General features: G+C 45.5%; 1 protein-coding gene and 1 pseudogene across 7 annotated transcripts in view; one reads left to right on the top strand and one right to left on the bottom strand.

The window, feature by feature from the left end:
- Window positions 1-6,606, top strand: part of LOC147015090 (transcriptional repressor p66-alpha-like) — a 74,406-nt gene extending 67,800 nt beyond the window's left edge. For all 7 annotated transcript variants that reach the window (XM_085849497.1, XM_085849496.1, XM_085849499.1 and 4 more), the window contains exons 12-13: window positions 490-616; window positions 4,766-6,606. In XM_085849497.1, coding sequence (XP_085705623.1) covers window positions 490-616; window positions 4,766-5,229 — 591 coding nt within the window. In that variant the 3' untranslated portion in view covers window positions 5,230-6,606. The remainder of the gene's footprint in view (window positions 1-489; window positions 617-4,765) is intronic.
- Window positions 6,607-12,765: 6,159 nt separating this feature from the next.
- LOC147015089 (ethanolaminephosphotransferase 1 pseudogene) lies at window positions 12,766-14,498 on the bottom strand (annotated as a pseudogene).
- Window positions 14,499-19,531: the final 5,033 nt, after the last annotated feature.

The following is a 19,531-nucleotide window of genomic DNA, read 5'->3' as shown; positions in this document are numbered from 1 at the left end:
ACTTGTGTTGGATTTCCTTGTTCCTTCTTCCTTTTTATCCCCCGCCGCATGGCGGAAGGGGGATATTGTTGTCACCCAGGTCGTCCGGCTGTCCGTACGTCCGTCCGGGCGACAACATTTATAGCTGTGAGTGCGATAACTCATAAACTGTTCGCCATATCGATTTGAAATTTGGGTCACGCATGTACCACCTGAAAAAGAAGAACCCTATTGATTTTGGGCGTGGCCGGATCCAAGATGGCCGACTGGGGCGGCCATCTTGAAAAAAATGTTTTTTGTAATAAATGGAAAACCGCTTATCTGATTTCAATTATTTTTGGTTACTACATTCCTCACCCCTGGGGAACTTTTTTGAGATGATGACCAAATGGTGTCTTGTTTCCAATTCACCTCCCTCATTATCTGGAATATGTATGACCTTTTTCATTCCATGGCGGGGGATTCCCCATGTCTGATGGTATATTTATTCCCCCCCCCCACCCCGTGCAGCATATTGTGCGACGTGGAGGAATGCAGCTCTCGGGGCGTCCCCAGCCTCAACTGCGAACCGGTGTCATGCACAACTTCGGCAGTCACCACCAACTGCAGAGCTCTGGAAAGCTTCTGGGCATGTCAGGTGAGCATGATTTTTGCATGTTGTTGGAAAGGTGGAGTTGAGGGAGTAGTTGCTGTCAGTTAGTTGTCCCTCTTACACAAGGCTCGACGTTGTGTTTGAGTACATTGCGATTGCATCATAAGGACAAAGCTCAATGCTGGTTGTGTTGCATTTACCGCAGATTTGTTGGGCCAAGATGCAGGTGTAATCTATTCGTAGGCTGCATGGCACCTTCTGCCTGTTGGGTGAGAGTCATGCCTGTACATGCAGGAATGTGATTTCAGGAGGTCTCGCTTCAACCTTCTGATCGCCTATACCTTTTGATAAATGGTTGAATATAGTAATGTATGTGTTTATGTGTCCGGTACTGAACACTAGAGACTCCACTTCAGGTCTGATAATGTACGATGATAGAAAATTCAAGACTGAACAAGCTGTGGGGATATGTTGAAAGGCTGAATCTTCACATCATTTTCACACTTATCGGTATTCGGCATAAGGAGGAGTTTCACTCTCGATTGATCTGAAAATAATCAGATACTATTCTAATGACGGAACATGTCTTTCGGTCCAAGCAAATGTCACATTCTCATCGCAAAGGTGTGCAGGTCATCAAATGAACCCACATATCTGTTTCTACAATCAACCACTGGAAGAGCTTTAGTCTTTTTAACTTCTTCTGGGCTTCACCATCAACTACTCCCTCTTGAGCCAATTACATTTCAAGGCTGGCTTCCAAAGTCAGCCGCAGATTGGGCATCCGTCGTGTCACGTCCTTCCTTAATAAATCTAAACTTCTCTCAGCCCACAAGGCCTTTTTCTGTGGCTCAATTGAGTAATTCTCTCCCCTGCGAATCGTTGCCCACATTTCACACCTGTCTCTCCTGGATGCTGTGGAATATAAAGCTGTCGTCATTGGCATCTCCCACAAAGAAGCTGAAGCACATGGCTTGCTGTTATCTCTTTGCAGATGGGTTTGTGGCCTTTATTTTCTGCCATCCGTCCTCAGATTTTCCTCCCAGTGCCCTTCCCCCATTCATCCCAATTTGCACACATTCTCCCAGTATCCTCCATGTGAACCTCCCAGAATTCAGGCTCATTCGTGACATCCACCACTTTGTTTGTCTCTTGTGGAACCTCCTTCCTTGTTCTGTTGAATCTCACTCTTTCCTCTTGGGTTGGCAGTAGACAACCACCTCAAGTCATCGCCCAGCCCTGTGTTCTTCGCTTTCCTCCCCTCCCCATCTACTTTAAGGTTGTAATACTTCCTTCCCTCTCCTCTTTCCTCTTCCTTCTGACTCCGCCACCGAAGGTGAAGGAGGTTATGTTTTCACCCCTCTCTGGCTGTTTGTTTGTTTGTCTGACTGTTTGTGTGCAGGATATCTCAAAAAGTTGGGGACGGATCTGGATGACATTTGGTGGGCAGGTTGGGTGTGTGACAAGGACGAACTGATTAGATTTTGATGAAGATCTGGATCTGGATCCGACTACTATAATTTTTTAAGTGATTCTTCACCATTGAGATAGAGCCTGGTGTTGGCTTAATGGTTAGGGTGGTGGGCTTGGGATCCAAGGGTCCTGAGTTCAAATCCTGCTCAACTGTTGAATTAATACCAGGTGGAGTTAACTCAACCTGTCATCCTTCCGAGGTCCACCAGAAATGGTTACGCCAGCATGTGCTGCATGCTGGTCTACTGTGTCGGAGTGGCAACCCATCCAGGATTGTGCCCAATAGCCAAGGAGACTGCTTAGGCAGCACCAATGCTCTGCACTAAGTATGGTCCCAATGGATGGATGGATGGATGGAGATAGAGCCAAAATGATTTATAGCATGATATCTCAAAAAAGTTTTTGATGGATTTGGATGAAACTTGGTGGACACGTTGGGTGTGTGACAAGGAAGAATTGATTCATTTTTGGTGAAGATCCAAATCTGGATCCGATAATTTTTTGAGTTTCTTCACCATTGAGAGATAGGGCCAAAAACGATATATAGCATGACATTTCAAATATGTATCGGGCCCAATATGTTCTCGTGGATCAGGCATTACGTGGCGGAGGTATGCACTCTACCGAGTGCCCTTCTAGTTTGTTCATGTCCTTGTCATGTCCACCTGGTGTCCCCACTGCCACCCCGTTGCCCTCTACCCTCTTTCACCTCGCTCCTCCATGACCCGAGACTGGACACAACAAATGTCCTCTCCAATTTCTCATTTTTCAGAATTATTCCATGTCATCAGTGGGCACAGGTATCTCTGTGTGCTACCACTTTGCTCTCAGCACATTCTTCACTCTTCACTAGTTTGTTGAGTTTTATTTCCATAACCTAGCATGGTGGAGTCGCTTAACTCTTAACCTCAAGTTTGTAAATGAGATAGCTAAAGTAGATTTAAAGAACAGAACGGAGAGTTTTCCTGACAAATCTCACACACACTATCTGTCTCTGAGAGGACCATCAAGCAACTCCCCCACCCCTCCACCCCTCCACCTCTCCACCCCACTCCCCATCTCATCTAATTTCTTAACAATCCTCTTGAAGTAGTTCAGTCACTTAGGCCTAAGTCACATTTGCTCTACGGCGAGGATACGGCGGCCGTACGCCCTCTGAATTTAGAGAAACGTGCGGCGGCCGCAGAGTTTCTGCGGTGGCCTCAGGGTGGCCCTACACCGTTTGGCTATATTTTACAGGCCGTAGGGGTCGCCGTGGAATCATAGCGCGGAGTTATAACTTTTTTCATTTCTACGTTCGCCGTAGCAATTCGACAAGTCGAAACAAAAGAACTGGTAAAAAAAAAAAAAGAACCCACTCGTTACCGTCCGTCTGGCCGCACGTTCGCCTTAGGGCCCCCCTGTGGTCGCCTTGCGTCTGCCTTGAAAATTCTATGGCCGCCACAGGAACGCCCTTAGGTCACCATGTGACATCAAATCAAAGACCGTACGGCACCCCCACGTTTTCGGTCTCCACAATTTATAAATATCCTGTGCGGCTCCCCGAAAAATAAAAACATATGTGACTGCTACATTGTGTGACCGTGGAAATACTGCGGCCGCCCTATACTTGCTAGTGGCCGTAGATTTTGTAGACCCCACGGCCGCCGTGGCAAATGTGACTTAGGCCTTAAACTGCTCTCCCCTTTGGGCTGATGTCCCAGTCTCACACCTTGCTCAGCTTGACGCTGTGGAAACTGAGGCCTTCAAGATCGTAGGAATCTCCCACAATGAAGCTGGATCTATGGGCCTATCGCTTTGCCATTGCAGACAGGTCGGTGGTCTCCCTGTCTTCTCCTACCTCCTTTCTGATCTTGCACCCTTCACTCTTTCTGTGCTTTGCCCCCATTAATTTTGAAGGAGGTGGATTAACGGATGTAGAAAAGAACATGGTTTTGGATGGGGGAAGACATGATATGGTGGTGAACAGCTGTTTTGAAGACCAACATGGAGTGTGGGAGTTTGTTCCAGAGGTGGGGGAAAAAAGAGGAATGAAAGTGAAGGTGAGTGGTGATTCTTGATTTGGGCAGTTTTACCAGAAGGGTGTTGCTGGCGGACCTTGAGCGCCCTGCGGAAATATTGGGGGGACATAGCACAGACAGAAAGGGGGGGAGGGCAAAGCCGGAGAGGAGTCCGGAGAAGACAAAGAGCACCGACCTGCCTGCGGGGTGTGTGTGTGTGTGTGTGTGTGTGTGTGTGTGTGTGTGTGTGTGTGTGTGTGTGTGTGTGTGTGTGTGTGTGTGTGTGTGTGTGTGTGTGTGTGTGTGTGTGTGTGTGTGTGACACAGACACAAAAACTCAGCTTCATCACAGGAGATATCAATGATCCTAAAAGCCTTGATTTTCACAGCGTGGACCCGAGCTAGGTGTGAGGCATGAGCACCAGCCCAGAGGGGAGAGCAGCTGAGAGTCGAGCTCGTTTTCGGCTGAGAGTGGGGCTGGTACCACGGCCACAGCCTATCGAATTCTAATGACAATGCAGTGATGGAGCAAATGTAACCTTTATGAATGTAAATGTTCCCAATATATTCTTGCAATGGGAATCGCACCGTTTTTGGATTACAGTGGCCGGAGGATGGTCACGGCAGGGTGAGGGAACATTTCAACGGGTAAGGAAGGATTGTGAAGATTGAAATGTCTTTGGTAAATCTAAGTTGTGTTTTTTTCCTCACCCAACCCACAGGAGGAGTCGGCCTATCGTATGTTGGCCCGGGCCTTACAAGTCAGAAATCTGCAGCTGAACGGCAGCGAGAATACCTTTTGGACATGTTGCCTTCGCGTACTGGTCCACAGAGTTCTGGTCGTGCCCATGTCACATCCCGAGCTCCGGTGGCCCACCGCAATGCCATGCAACAGCACAATCGTCGCCCATTGCATCACAACCCCGCCACTGTCGCCAGCCGTGTGCCCTCACAGCTGGCCCGGCCTGCGATCCAAGCTCGGCCCGGGATGGGCCACTTCAGGCCTGGGTCTATCCAAGGACGACCAGGACCGGTGCAAAACAGGCCGGCGGGGAGTGGGTCCGTGAGACCATCTATAGGCCCTGGCGCTCACGCGCGACTCGGAAGCGGAGTTGGAAGTGCTCAAGGGGGGAAACCAGGAGGGGTGAGCCGTCCCATGACCCAACCCACAGCCTCATGGAAATGAGCCGTTCTTCTTTGGGGTCTCTGTCGCATAAAATCAGCCAAGGTCTTGTGGCTATGACATGGAGCAGGGTGATAACACGTTTACAAGTGCAAGTTTTCTTCTGTGTGTGTAAACGCTGGGACGTATGCGCACACCCTTGCAGGTGCGACCTGTGTTCGCACACCCTTGCAGGTGCATCCTGTGTGCGCACATCTACGAGCCTTTGTTTGCGTGTTTGTAAGAGCTTTGTTGTTGTTTGGTGGAGGTTTGGGGTTTGGGGGGAGCGGGAGGGGGAGGGGTTATTTCCTTTTGCAGCTCTTTGGAGGATTTTGAATTTTTTTTATTTCTCACGTTTGTCACGACTGGACGGGGATTCTCGAATGAAGTCTTCGGAGTCGAGACTGAAGCTGTTGCAATTTTCTTGCACAAACACTAAGTGCAAGACGCGACACGGTCAAGATGAGTCGCTGTGCGCTCGTGTGGTGTCGTGTCTCGATCCCACGGCCCGTGGCGGTCGGCACTGCAAGATCAATTTGTCACTGTGGACCAAGGATGTGGATGCTTTGTAAGGTTTGGTCTCTTTCCTTGTTTTATTTTTCCTTCACAAGCAAAAGATAAAGTCAAATGGCATACTTGGTGGTGGGTCTTCATGAGGTAGGTGTTAAGGGTTAGTAGTATTCAGGGTTAACTGTATTTCTAGAGTATTGAAATTTGTACTGTAACCAACATTGGATGACATTCGCTGCTTGTGCCGTGGAGGCTGTGCTTGCCTAATCGCTGGAATTCTGACACGGTGGTTAGCACAAGGAACTTTGGCCAAGAAGGCACCAGAGTGGTTTATTTTTTATTCTTATTTTTCCCATGAGGATAACCTGACCCCGGTTGGATCGCTTTTCCAGCAATGATGCTCCCAACGGCTTACGTTTTGAGCTTTCCAACTCAGGGCCGTGTAACATGCTATGATTGTCCTTTTGACATCCCGCTCGTTCAAAATGCCGCTTTTGTGCAAAATACTTGCGCGGGTTGTTGTGGGAATGAACAGAAGAGCCATTTTGGGAAGCTCGATGGCTGTGGCACCTGAAGGATATTTTTTAATTATTTTGTCTTCGATGCACCTTGTGTAGTCCTTCCTGCTGTTGGCCATTCCTTGCTTCAATAGAACTCGGTGTAGGGGAGAGTAAGGGAAGAGTTAGAAGGGTAATGGGGAGGATTGGGTGGAGGGGGGGGGGGTGAGGAGTCTGTGGCCTTCCCAGTTTTTTTTTTCCTCTTTCCTTCCTGCATTATCCCTGACCTTCCCGTGTTTATCCCCGGTATAAGGATAGCCATGCTTCATTTTTGTTTGAGGTCAGACAAGGTGTTTGTGGGTAAATAAAGCTCTATTCTCCACAAATCCTTAAAGATGAGTTCGTGTTGCATCAATATTTGCTCTCGACTGTTGTTGAATATGGTTTTGTAAGCAGCGAATGAAGAGGGCCTGTTTTTTGTAACTTTGCTGCACAGTTTAAGGAAGACAATTTACGGTGAGGCTTGAATGGATTTTTTTTTTTTTCAAAATAAAGGAAGAGTGCTGGCAAATATATATATATATATATATATATATATATATATATATATATATATATATATATATATATATATATATATATATATATATATATATATATATATATATATATATATATATATATATATATATATATATATATTGAAATGCTTAGTCTTACCCTTTTTTGAAATGTCTTCAGGATAGTGCAGAGGAAGCACCATGCTCCTGATCTATCTGGTTTGGGTTAGATTCCAGACTCAGCTATAAACTGTCGGATTTGTAAAGCGCATCGTTCATCGGATTGATGTTAAACCCGGAATCCCGTCTGCTGACATTAGCTGGTGGACATTAAAGATCCCACGGTGCCTTTCGAAAAGTTGGCCATTGTGGGCCGGTACACTGGAAAAAAAAATCCAAATTCCTTCCCAAGTGTGCAGGGAGCACTGCTTGAGCGGCTCTGAATCCGTGCCTCAGCAATGATGCAACATGCTGAATTTTTAATTTTATCCTGGTCCACCAGGCAATCTCCACCGATTACACCCCTTGATGAGATTTCTCTATCGACTGGAACTTGTGTTTTACTGATATTCTTCATCACCAGTTGAACTTGAAGGCATTCGAGTTGAGTTGGTTAAAAGATTTGGAAGTTTAATTTTGCAGAGACCTTAAAAAAAAAAAATGCCGTCTCATCTTTATATCAATACTATGTCATATCAGGACCAAACTTGAATCCCAAATAACAAACACAAAATCCACAATTTAACTTTTCTTTTTTTGAATTCAATTTCGAGGTGCTTTATCCAAAAAGGTAACGCAGAGAACCTGCACCGACACGAGTCCAGCCGTTGGCCTTGAAACTCGTGTGAGAAACTCGTCCAAGTTTGTAACCTCGGGTTCACTCTTCGTTGATTCATTGTTGAGAGGAGCTGAAGCACTTCGGATCGAACATTTGCACGACACTGTAAATACACACGATGCTGAAACAAATGTCTGTTTTACAAGTATTGCTTCATTCTCATAAAACTGACAATTACTAATAGCTTTACTAATTGAAAAACTGTGATTTATTTATTACTAGCAAATACAACCCCTCGCTTTGGTGACCGGAATATTAATGGGGGGAGTAATAAGGAGGGGGGAGGGCGAGAGGAAGGAGGGATGGGGGAGCGAGGAAAGGCAGCGTGAGGGGAGGGAGGGCAAGGTGAGGCAGTGTGAGGGAAGGGTCTGTCCAGACATAACCACCGTGCGGCTGACAGGTATACTTGGGGGGGTGGGGATAAAAAGAGGGAGGGGTGGGAGAAGAGAAGGCAGCATGAGGGGAGGGTCTATCCAGAAATAACCACCGTCCAGACACTTGTGGAGATAAACGCCGTTCGGATACGTGTGGAAATATCCACCATCCGAATACATGCAGAAATAACCACCATCAGGGCATAACTACCATCCAGGTATATTCAGAGAGGGGTTGGGGGAGAGACAAAGACAGATGAGAAAGGGGGGGGGACTCTGGCAGATGTGACGTCCAGTTTAACATAACAGTGCACACACATTTATGAATCACCCTGCCTGTGAAACACCGGGATGACAGTTTATAGCTGGGTCAGGATTTGAACCTCTGCTAGATAGCTTAGAGCATGCTTGCATACCCCTTGGCTATCCTTTCGTGATGTTAACAAAATGTTTCATTTTTATTTTTGTATTTATCACATGTGAGTCCCTCTGAACTTTGTTCAAGTCGATCGATATACAGTACATGTTCAGTGACAGTGCAAATATTGTAGTTCACTCGCCAAGTGGCTTAAGCACTCAAACAAAATGAACATGAACAATTGATAATGAACTGTATATCGATTGGCACGCGATTAGCAATCATATTAAACACACACCTCCGGGAGATGCCCAAAATATGAAATATATCCAAATTGGACAAATGAACAATTTTTGTTTTTTTATCAGTCAGAACTGCTGCTAAGTTCAAATATGGAACTTAAATTTTGTAATTCACCTCAGTTTAAGAGATGATAATGGTTATGGCATGTGCGGAAATGAAGTAAAGTCAAAAACGCTGGTGCCTCCGGGTGTTAAAAAGAATTGCAATGTATCCAGCGATTCGTAGCTTTGAAAGGTGTGTTTTAATTAACCCAAACACCAAATTTTCACTTGCACTTCTTTGGAGTTCCCTGAGTTTGCATGCAAAGTTTCAGGCTGATAGGTTTCATGGTTTTGGGGTTATGGAGGACACACACACACACACACACACACACACACACACACACACACACACACACACACACACACACACACACACACACACACACACACACATTTATTAGAAAAGATTATTTCAACTGCACAACCTTTAAGCCTGCAAATCATACTTTAATTGTTTTCTTAAGATTACAAAAATATCCATTCTTGATCATAATCTTAATTGTTTTCTCATCATTTTTTGTTCGTTCACCTTCAGTTTGTATAATTCCTTCACTTTTAAGGCATTACAGGTTCAGGTATGCTTGGTCCAGGCATTACAGGTTCAGGGAAGCTTTTTCAGGCATTACTGGTTCAGGTAAGCTTTTTCAGGCATTACTGGTTCAGGTAAGCTTTTTCAGGCATTACTGGTTCAGGTAAGCTTTTTCAGGCATTACTGATTCAGGTAAGCTTTTTCAGGCATTACTGGTTCAGGTAAGCTTTTTCAGGCATTACTGGTTCAGGTAAGCTTTTTCAGGCATTACTGGTTCAGGTAAGCTTTTTCAGGCATTACTGATTCAGGTAAGCTTTTTCAGGCATTACTGGTTTAAATCTTAGTTTTGAGATGAAGTCGGGCCTTTCGTGATAAAAAGAACTGCTTTGTTCAGTTTGAGCGTGACCTTTCGGTGTGTGGATTATGAAAACGACGCACAGTAAATATCACTGTTATAAGGGTTTGCACAATGAAACACCAAATAGTTGTTAGTTTAACGCTGGCGTAGTAGCAAATCGACAGATACATTGATAATGCTTCCCGATGTAATGGGAGTTCTATTTGAAATTTAATGGGAGGGGGGGGGGACTTGCATATTTGAATCGTAGAAGTTCTGATTTTTGATTAACTTGGCCTCCAGTTTCAAACTTTGAATAAGAAACTTCTCCGATAATATTCACAAAATGAGAGCCAATTAAATAATAATTGTAACTGCTTCAATGTGAGCATGTAAATTACCTTCCCTTTTAAATCACTGGTGGGCAGTGAACCGGTTGAAATGGGCTAAAGCTCCAGGAATCTGTGGTATCCATGCTGAACTTCTCAAGGCTGGTGGAAATGCTGTACTCGTATCGTTGCTTGCAGTTCTGTGCTCTGCCTGGAACACAGGCATCATCCCAACTGATTGGAAGAGGGGCCTTGTTGTTCCTCTCTGGAAAGGGAAGGGTGATCGCCAAGACTGCAACAACTACCGAGGGGTGACGCTGCTCTCAGTGCTGGGCAAGCTCTTTGCTCAGATAATTCTTGATCGGGTTCGCCACCATCTGCTTGAGTACCAGCATCCAGAGCAGTCAGGCTTTACACCAAAGCGGTCAACGATTGACTGTATCCTTGCTCTTCAGGTCCTCACCGAACGCAGGCGAGAGTTTCGGCAGGGGCTGCTTGCAGCTTATGTTGATATCTGTAAAGTGTTTGATTCAGTGAATCGGGATGCCTTCTGGAGGATTCTTGGTCTTCGTGGAGGAGTAAGAGATTGGGACCATACTCTGTGCAGAGCGTTAGTGCTGCCTAAGCAATCTCCTTGGCTATTGGGCACAATCCTGGACGGGTCGCCACTCTGACACAGTAGACCAGCATGCTGGCACTCATTTTGCCGACCTCGGAAGGATGACAGGTCGAGTTAACCCCACCTGGTATTAATTCAACAGTTGAGCGGGATTTGAACTCAGGACCCTCGGATCCAAAGCCCGCACCATTAAGCCAATGCCAGGCATCAATGAAACACCAAATGAGTTGTTTGTTAGTTTGACGATGGTGTAGTAGCAAATCGATAGATACATCGTCTACAGTGTATTCGTGGGGTGCCACCAAAACAGATCGATCTGATGTCTAAACTATACTGTGGTACTGAGAGTGCTGTGAGATGTGGTGGTACCATCTCTGACTGATTTCCAGTTACTGGAGTTTGTCAGGGGTGTGTACTGGCCCCCACACTTTTCAGCACTTGTATGGACTGGATTTTGGGGAGAATGTTGGAGAGATCAAGCTGCGGTGCATCGCTTGGGAATGTCAAGATCTCTGACCTTGATTTTGCAGATGATGTAGTCATCTTTGCGGAGACTTTAGATATCCTTTTGGAAGCCCTCAAGGTGCTGAATGAGGAGTCGGATCCGCTGGGATTCGGGGTTTCCTGCGTCAAAACTAAGATCCAGGCTTTCAATGACATCTTGGATGCTGCTATCCTGCCTGTACCTGTTTGTAGTGAGGATGTTGAGGTCGTGGAGAGATTCACTTCCCTTGGCAGTGATATTCATGTCTCTGCTGGCTGTGAGCCAGAGGTCAACAGACGTCGGGGTCGGGCCTGGGGAGTCATGGATTCACTGGATCATGGGGTGTGGCACTGTCGGTACCTGTGCAGGAGGATGAAAGTCCGAATCTTCAGGTCCTTGGTGCTTCCAGTCTTGCTCTATGGATGTGAGACTTGGACTCTGACCAAGGATCTGAGATGGAAACTTAATTCCTTTGGTACCAGGTCTCTTCGGAGAATCCTTGGCTATCGCTGGTTGGATTTTGTGTCCAATGAGTGGTTGCTGAGAGAGACTCAAATGAGATTTGTTACCTGCATAGTCCGTGAGTGTCAGTTGCGGCTGTATGGACATGTGGCTCGTTTTCCTGATGCTGATCCTGCTCACCAGATTCTCTCAGCGAGGGAGCCTCGTGAGTGGAGGTGGCCAACGGTCCGACCATGTGCCTCGTGGTTGCAGCATGTTGATCAGTATCTCATAGATATGGGGATGGGCCAGGCATCTGCCTGGGAGATGGCCAGACAGAGGCCCTTGGAGTACTGGCGGAAAGTGGACGCAGCGACGTGCTGATCAGGAACATGCTCCTATACCTGACCTGACCTGTGGGCTTCCCCCTCAAACCTCGTCATTATCCTTCCCCTCCTCATCCTTAGGCATCAACTTCCTCCTCATTTCAAACCTTTAAACCACCCCCCAACCCCCTTTCCTCCCCCAAAGTGTCAACCTTCCCCCTTCCAAAGCTGTCCCATCTTTACTCTTTCTCTCCTCACGCTCATAAAAGCAAACAGGCATTACCACATCGAAACAATGGAATATTTAATGCTTTCCACTCCCCTATCATGCTATCACAGACTTCACAGAAACCCATCATGGTCGCCTCTCCAACTCACAATTTTCAGAGAAAATAGTCGGAAATAATAGCAGGGACCTGTGTAACGTCCGCAGTAAAAGTGCTGCTTGACAGAATGCCACATAGTTACTTGGTCATTGTTTTTCACGTTGTGAGTACAACAGAACACTGCCTCAATCGCTGAGGCCGATCTTCACAAGGCCCATGATGCCCATTGGCTCAAATTCATCTTAACTGTCGCTTTGGTCCCTTTCCATCGAGAGGGAAAACTTGTAGGGAGGGCATGGTGATTGTGAATATGACGGCTCCAAAGACATCTTTCACTTTGCATAGCAGTAAGCATCAACATGGTGACCGTATTTTAGAAATTGTGCATGGAGTTGGTCGAACTGTCCAACTACTGGGTGGAATTTGCACGCACGCACGGCTCCTTTTATAGGATGAGTATAGATGTACAAAGCTGCCACCTTTATCTGTTTAAATGTCTCACTTATATGCACTCTTAAACCGCTGGACGGAATGAGTTGAAACTTGGTGACTGTACTCGGGATATAGCCAGGAAGACTTTAGGTGGTTTAAAAATTATTCATGACCAGATTTGTTTCTGCTTAAGTAGTGACGCAAATTCTCCATGTAAATGTGTATCGTGTAACGCCGTTCCTGATGCGGCTGCATTTTATAAGTTTGGGGCAGGCTCTGCACGACTTAACCCGCCGTTGCTCGATACAAGTGTGATCAAGGCCAAGGGTGGCAGGAGCATGTTGAGCATTTGGCATCGTGTACTGCCCATCCGGCTCATCAGTTGGAGAACACAGTCCCGGCAAAGGCAAAGAAGAGTTTGACTCACATCCTCAGGAGAGCAAGAACCACACCGAGCTGAGAGTAATAAACATCACAGGGGAAAAATAGAAGCCGTGTAGCTTCCAACACAGATGCGTGCTTGAGCGTCCCTGTAGAAGAGGCCACGTAAATGTTGTGGAGACTCTGCGGCACTGTAAAAAGTGTGAAACAGCCGACAATCAGTGATAAATATGTCCTGGAACAGGATACCAAATGGCAAGTCTTTATGCCAGGTCTCCACTCCCAAGTCGGCTGTGATGACGAACACCACAGAGATAGTCAAGCTCGCTCACGTCATAACCCTACGGCAGGAAGAGGATACCCATGTTGTATCTGCAGTGAACTAATGTATATAGTGAACGTGGCCAAAACGATGGATAGCAGGCGAAGCAGGATGCCGGATGGAACACCCTTTTCGCCGGCATGGCTGAACACTGAATGGACAGTGGGGACAAACAGGTAACACACCCAACTGTCCAACCTGTGTCATCAAAAAGCTCTCTCAAGGGGATGCTGGAGACTGCACCGAGCCTGCTTGCTGTTCACTACATCCACACTGTGAAAATGAGAATCCCAGCAGCAACCCTAACCCAAACTGGAATGCATTTTTTGACCTGGAGCTGAAGCAGAGAAGTCAAAGTAAGCCAACAGCAGGTAGTTGAGCATGAGAAGCAAGAAGCCCAATAATGTGAGCAGGTTTGGAGCTACCCAGGTGGGCAGCAACGTTGTGAAGAAGTTCCAGAAGGGGAGCATTATGAACACGGACAGGGGATTTGTGTCCACGGCGCTTGTACCAATTCAAAGCAGACGGTTGTTTCGCTGACAGGTATCGGAACAAAAGAACTATTACGAGCAGCAGCCAGCGTTTCGCAGCTGCTTCATGCAGGTTCACCGACGGAAGCCCGCCCTCCCTGCTTTGTCTGTATTAAAGTATGTCAATTATCTGCATGAAAACCATCGATCGGAACCAAAGGTGATCATTGAAGTTGTTTGTTTGACTTGTATGTACTCCTGCACCATTGAAGCAGATTAGTTTAAAACTTCAGCTTGTGCTCAGGGCATAGACACCTTAAATTAAGGACTGTCAGCGCTTACGCTCAGGGTCTGGAACTGGGGTCCTACATTGTGAAATTGGTCTGAAAACTGAAAATGACTTCACATGTCGCTACGTAATTTGTCAAACAATAGACAGAAGTCATCCCAGTTTTCACTCAATATAGCAGACATTTCTCCATCAATAAGTGTTATAATTTTTTGCAATGACCGACGTATACTATGCATTTTGCAATATTGTTTAAACTCTGCAATACCATTGCTTCAATAAGTGATTATTCAGAAACTATGAAGTTGAGAATTATGATTTTATTGATAATGCATTAATTTAAATGTGGAAACAGCTTCTAACATAGTCAACTCCTTGTCGATTAATATAGTATCAATGAAATTTCTTTTCAGATGTCAGGTACAGTTCATTGCTGAGTATATCATGGAAACATGCCGAAATGTTGTGCAGCATTCCACTGTCCTGGGAATCACAAAGCCCTCCAGCAGAGTTGTTTCCCCGCTCATAAAGTGGAACCTGCTGTGTATGGATTCATGAGATGCCAGACAGTGCAGCCAGTCTGAATTGGCGAGATGACCTATTTGGCTGGGCATCACACTGACCGCAAATGGGTCCCAGCAAGAAGAGGAAAGCGACCTGTGGGACCTCTGACAGTTTTCACGTGAGTGCCGAAGTCATGCCTGAAGCAGTCGATCACCTCCCCCAGGCCAACGACAATGACTTCTGCTGCTGTTCGTGAATAACTTTGCAGAGAACAACTCGATAACAATGATAAGATTTGTTGGGTGGAAGAGTTTGCAAAGGGCAATGGCAGACGTTTTTTGGACTTCAGCATGAAGTGCAACTGGGATGATCTTTCCATATTCATGGTGGACGACATTGGAAGAAGAGTGGTCCATTTTCTCTCTTTCATGGGAGAAGTCACCCTTCAGATTCCGACGACTGATGAAGGTGGAGAAGTATGGTTATGAGATTTTGAAGCAAAACTTAAAACTCCCAAAGAATGGTCTTATGAGCAGATGGTCTCAGATTGAGGAGGTCTTCAATGTTATCAGCAATCATGAAGCCACGAATACCGATCGTCTGGCCATGGTGAATTGAATAACAGAGATCCAAGATTTGCCACACTTCCCATTCCTGAAGGCACAGCTAAAAATGCTCCTGACATGAGAGCTAGAGCACCTTGAAGACACAACAATTGCCAACACGTAGCTCCTCCTCAACTCCAATGACACTTTAAAGCATAAAGTTGTTTTCATCGGTGGATTTCTGGCATTCGAGCACCAAAACGGACATGCTGAAGACGAGGCAGAAGATGATATGGTGTTGAGCAATTTTTATTCAGGAATTGGATAAAGGGAGGACTTCACTGAGCATTCCCACATTGGCTACTGCATTCTTGGTTCACAGTGCTATCCACCTCCTGGCAACTCTTCGGATACCCAAGAATAGATGTAAGCTCATACTTCAGAGAAGTTCTGTCATTTGTGGACGCACCTATGGCTGAAAATGTGAAGACTCGTCGCACACTTGTCAATGTGCTGCTCAGGGCTCGTATCAACGATGCCAGTGATGGGGAACACCGACTTGGATGTGTTCGACGTAAGGAGAAGCTTCAACGTGAAAAACAATGACCACGTGAGTATAATCATTTCTCCAAGTCATAATTTTGACCTAGTCTCATTGACTTTATGTTATTGCAATTTTCATTAGTTACATGATTGTTTTTTGTTTGTCATAAAACTTGGGGAACAAATTCACATTCATATAATCATCAAGTGTGGAGTATGGTCTGATGCAGAGACATGTTACATGATTAGTGAGCAATTCAGATTATCATGAATCTGAGCTAACTTTGAGTGTGGGAAAACAATCGCTCCAAATTCCCATAGATATTGCCGAGTTTAAGGAATGTTGCATAATATACATCGGTATACCAACACAGGGCAACAAATTTTTTTTAAAACAAATTAATCACACACATGCACATTATCTTGTGTTTTCGTCTTCAAGGTATACAAAAGAAAACTTTACATAATGGCGGGTTTTAACCTATAAATGTAGAGCACCCCTTTACATTAACTTTTCGAGAGCATTACTTGGTTCCTCCTAAGAACACAAGGGTTCACTTCAGAAGTTATGAAATTTCATCTAACACTTCAGAAGTTATGAAATTTCATCTCACATTCAGAAGTTATGAAATTTCATCTCACATTCAGAAGTTATGAAATTTCATCTCACACTTCAGAAGTTATGAAATTTCATCTCACACTTCAGAAGTTATGAAATTTCATCTCACATTCAGAAGTTATGAAATTTCATCTAACACTTCAGAAGTTATGAAATTTCATCTCACATTCAGAAGTTATGAGCCCTCGCATTGACTATTTTACTCCCGGAGTCAAAATTTTTCTCCATCCCCAAATTTATCCCCCAGTAAATTCGGCGTACCCTCTGGAGCCTACACCCCCGAGTAGCAGGTCGGCATCACCAGTGCCATTGGAAATGGATTAGTGAGCAAGGATGTTTGATCAAATGATGAGCAGAATGGACTCTGGGCTGGTTGAGAAAAGGAAGGAAGCCAAGGATGATGATATGAAGGTGATGGGAAACAGGCTGGAAGCGATGGGTAAAAAAAAAAACAATGGATGAGGGACAGGTGGAGTCGAAGGTGATGGGTGAGGGCTTAAAGAATGACATGAAGGCAATGTGCGATGATGTGGTGTTGAAATTCCAAGCTGTACGGGACGAGGTGAATGGAGTAAGGGATGTGTGGTGTTGGAAAAAGAGGGTTTGAGATTGAGTATTTGGAGTTGGAAAATGAGGGTTTGGGAATGAGGTTTGGACACAGAGTTGGAGATTAAATTTTGGGAATGAGGAAGAGAATAATGGGGAAGGTTGTAACTGCAATCACAACGCATTTCCCTGTCCCTGATGCGAGTGAATGAGTTCTCTGTTCTTGTGTATAGCAGCTTGGCTGCTAGGTACCAATCATTTTGTGAAGTGCAGCAGTGCCACCAATGCTGTGCCCCTCTACCAGTACACTGGTACTCATTTCGCCGACCTCGGGAAGGATGACAGGCTGAGTCAATCCCACCTGGTGTTGATTCAGCAGCCAACAGGACTCAAACTCATGACCAAGGAATGGGTACCATAACTCAACAGAATCACTTCGGAAATATCTAAGCTTCATGGTTATTTTATGGGTTGAACGTGACTCCTGGGGTCCTACCAAATCCAATATATATATATATATATATATATATATATATATATATATATATATATATATATATATATATATATATATATATATATATATATATATATATATATATATATTGTTACGGTTGTGGAAATTCACAGAACACCATTCAGGTTTCCCAGAGATCAGTGATGTCGATAAGTGTGTGTTCAGATTCGATTTCCCTTCCGATATCTAAAGGGGTTTATTCGTGTAACCGGGCTGTGATCTTTGAGGTAGTATTATTATTTTGCTATCTTTATTTTGGAACTGCATCTCAACAACCACAACCGCATCTCAACAACCACAACTGCATCTCAACAACCAAAACCGCATCTCAACAACCACACCATCCCCACCACAGCACCAACCACGACATCTCAACAACATCTCCACAAACGAACATCGCCTCACCTTCATCTCCATTGCGCCACCATCTTTTCGCCAGCCACGGCCAATCCCAACGAACAGCATCTCCGCGACAGACGCGTGGACTCCCTCGTTGGGGAGGGAGCCAATGATTTCCACAACGTCCGCGCGTGGTAAGGATGATTCCTACAAGGTCCGCGCATGTTCGCGTTTCACGACGAGATCGGATCAAAATGCCAAAAGTGGCAGAGCCAGCGGGGGTGAAATGTTGAAGGTGGAAGATCAAATTCACCCCCGGACTCCATAAGAAGGCGTGCTGGAACGCCAAGCGAGCAGTCTGTCTGGGTTCGAGGTCCAGTCTGTCTGGAGTCGAGCTGGAGTCGGGGTGGAGAGCGCCAAGGTTCGAGTCCAGTGGAGGGCAGTCGGGGTCGTCGGAGCGCAGCGAAGCCTGGAGCGCAGCCAAGCCTGCAGTACCGTGCCGAACTGTGGGTCGGTGGTGACGGCCGGAGAGAAGTCGCCAGCCAGCGACAGAACGGTCCGAGCAAACGCTGAGGAACGGGCGGGCTTGTAAAAGAGCATCAACTCTTGAAAGAGCAAAGGCCCGTTCGTTCCTCTGAGGCGTCGTCGGATAGGCCCGATCGACCAGGCCCCACAGCAAGGCCTGGACCAACCGAATCGTCATTACACCAACTACCGTGTTGACGGAACATCGAGGATCACCCAGCGAGTCACCACGAGGGTGGCAGGTAACCAGCCCGGTCTCACGGAGCTCCTTCGGTCTCCACAGCTCCGCGAACATTAAAGGCCTACGGGCCCTGTTCTTACCCTTTCCTTTCGTGGGGTTTTCTTTGCATGAAAGTGGTGGTGCCTTGTCCATAAGTAGAATTGTGGTTAAGTGATTGTGTACATAATAAATAGATACAGCTGCAGGTCTTTGGTTTGCTCGTGTCTTGTCCCTACCCCCATTCATTGCATTGCATACGTGCTTGTACTGTATATCTGCATTGCTTCATTGACTGCATACATGACAAATAAATGTCCTTGTTTGAATGTCACCTGCTCGTTGCGTCCCCTTCCTCCATTGAGTTGCCATACTTGCGTTCGGAATAAATAGCTGGTTTTTAATACCGATAAGCTAATCGGGTCCAACGGGGCCTCGCGATAATACACCGCTCAGCAAATCCCAAACGGAGCGAGCTGCTTAAGCGGCACGATTCCAAGCAGGTCCCGTTGAGGTACAATCTCTCGGTAGTCTGCCCACGCGAATAATTAGGTAAATCGACCATTCGGCGTTCGGACCCTGTGGCGCGGGTAGAGTATTGACAAGGTTGTGGTGTGGTGAAAAACACACCCGTAGCTGGATTTCGGCGTTGATCCGAAAGCTGCGACGAGGATTGCCCGTCCGGTGGGCGCGTGGCTGCGATTAGTTAAAAGCGGTCGCTCAAACGCCGAACGGGTGGAAACCACAACAATATATATATATATATATATATATATATATATATATATATATATATATATATATATATATATATATATATATATATAATATAATGTGTGTGTATGTACTTGTGCTAGTTTATAGGAATTTTAGCAAACTATGAAATGGTAAATGGGTTTCATATTTAATCAAGTCGTAAACACATTTGGCATCATGGCACATTCATCAAAATGCAAATGAGACTTTCACCTTGTAATGTTTTTATTAAAAGAGGCCAACCTGAGAAAACCAGAATTCAAAGTCGGTGACAGCATTTACAAATGGAACTGTCGTCATTTTGAAGGAGGTTGCTTGAGAAAATGTCTGAATAAGCCATTCCAAATTTTTATTTAAAATTTGTGACTTGGATGTGGGAGATTTAACGGCATTTTCAAAACACGAGTTCCAAAAACAAAATCAAAATTGGTTCAACGTGTACGTTCCAC

The sequence above is a fragment of the Eptatretus burgeri genome, chromosome 12 (assembly GCF_056783735.1).
Source record: "Eptatretus burgeri isolate ZD-2024b chromosome 12, Ebu_testis_v1, whole genome shotgun sequence".
Taxonomy (NCBI): domain Eukaryota; kingdom Metazoa; phylum Chordata; class Myxini; order Myxiniformes; family Myxinidae; genus Eptatretus; species Eptatretus burgeri.
Note: the sequence above shows the minus strand (reverse complement) of the source record. Positions and strands in the feature narration are given on the sequence as shown.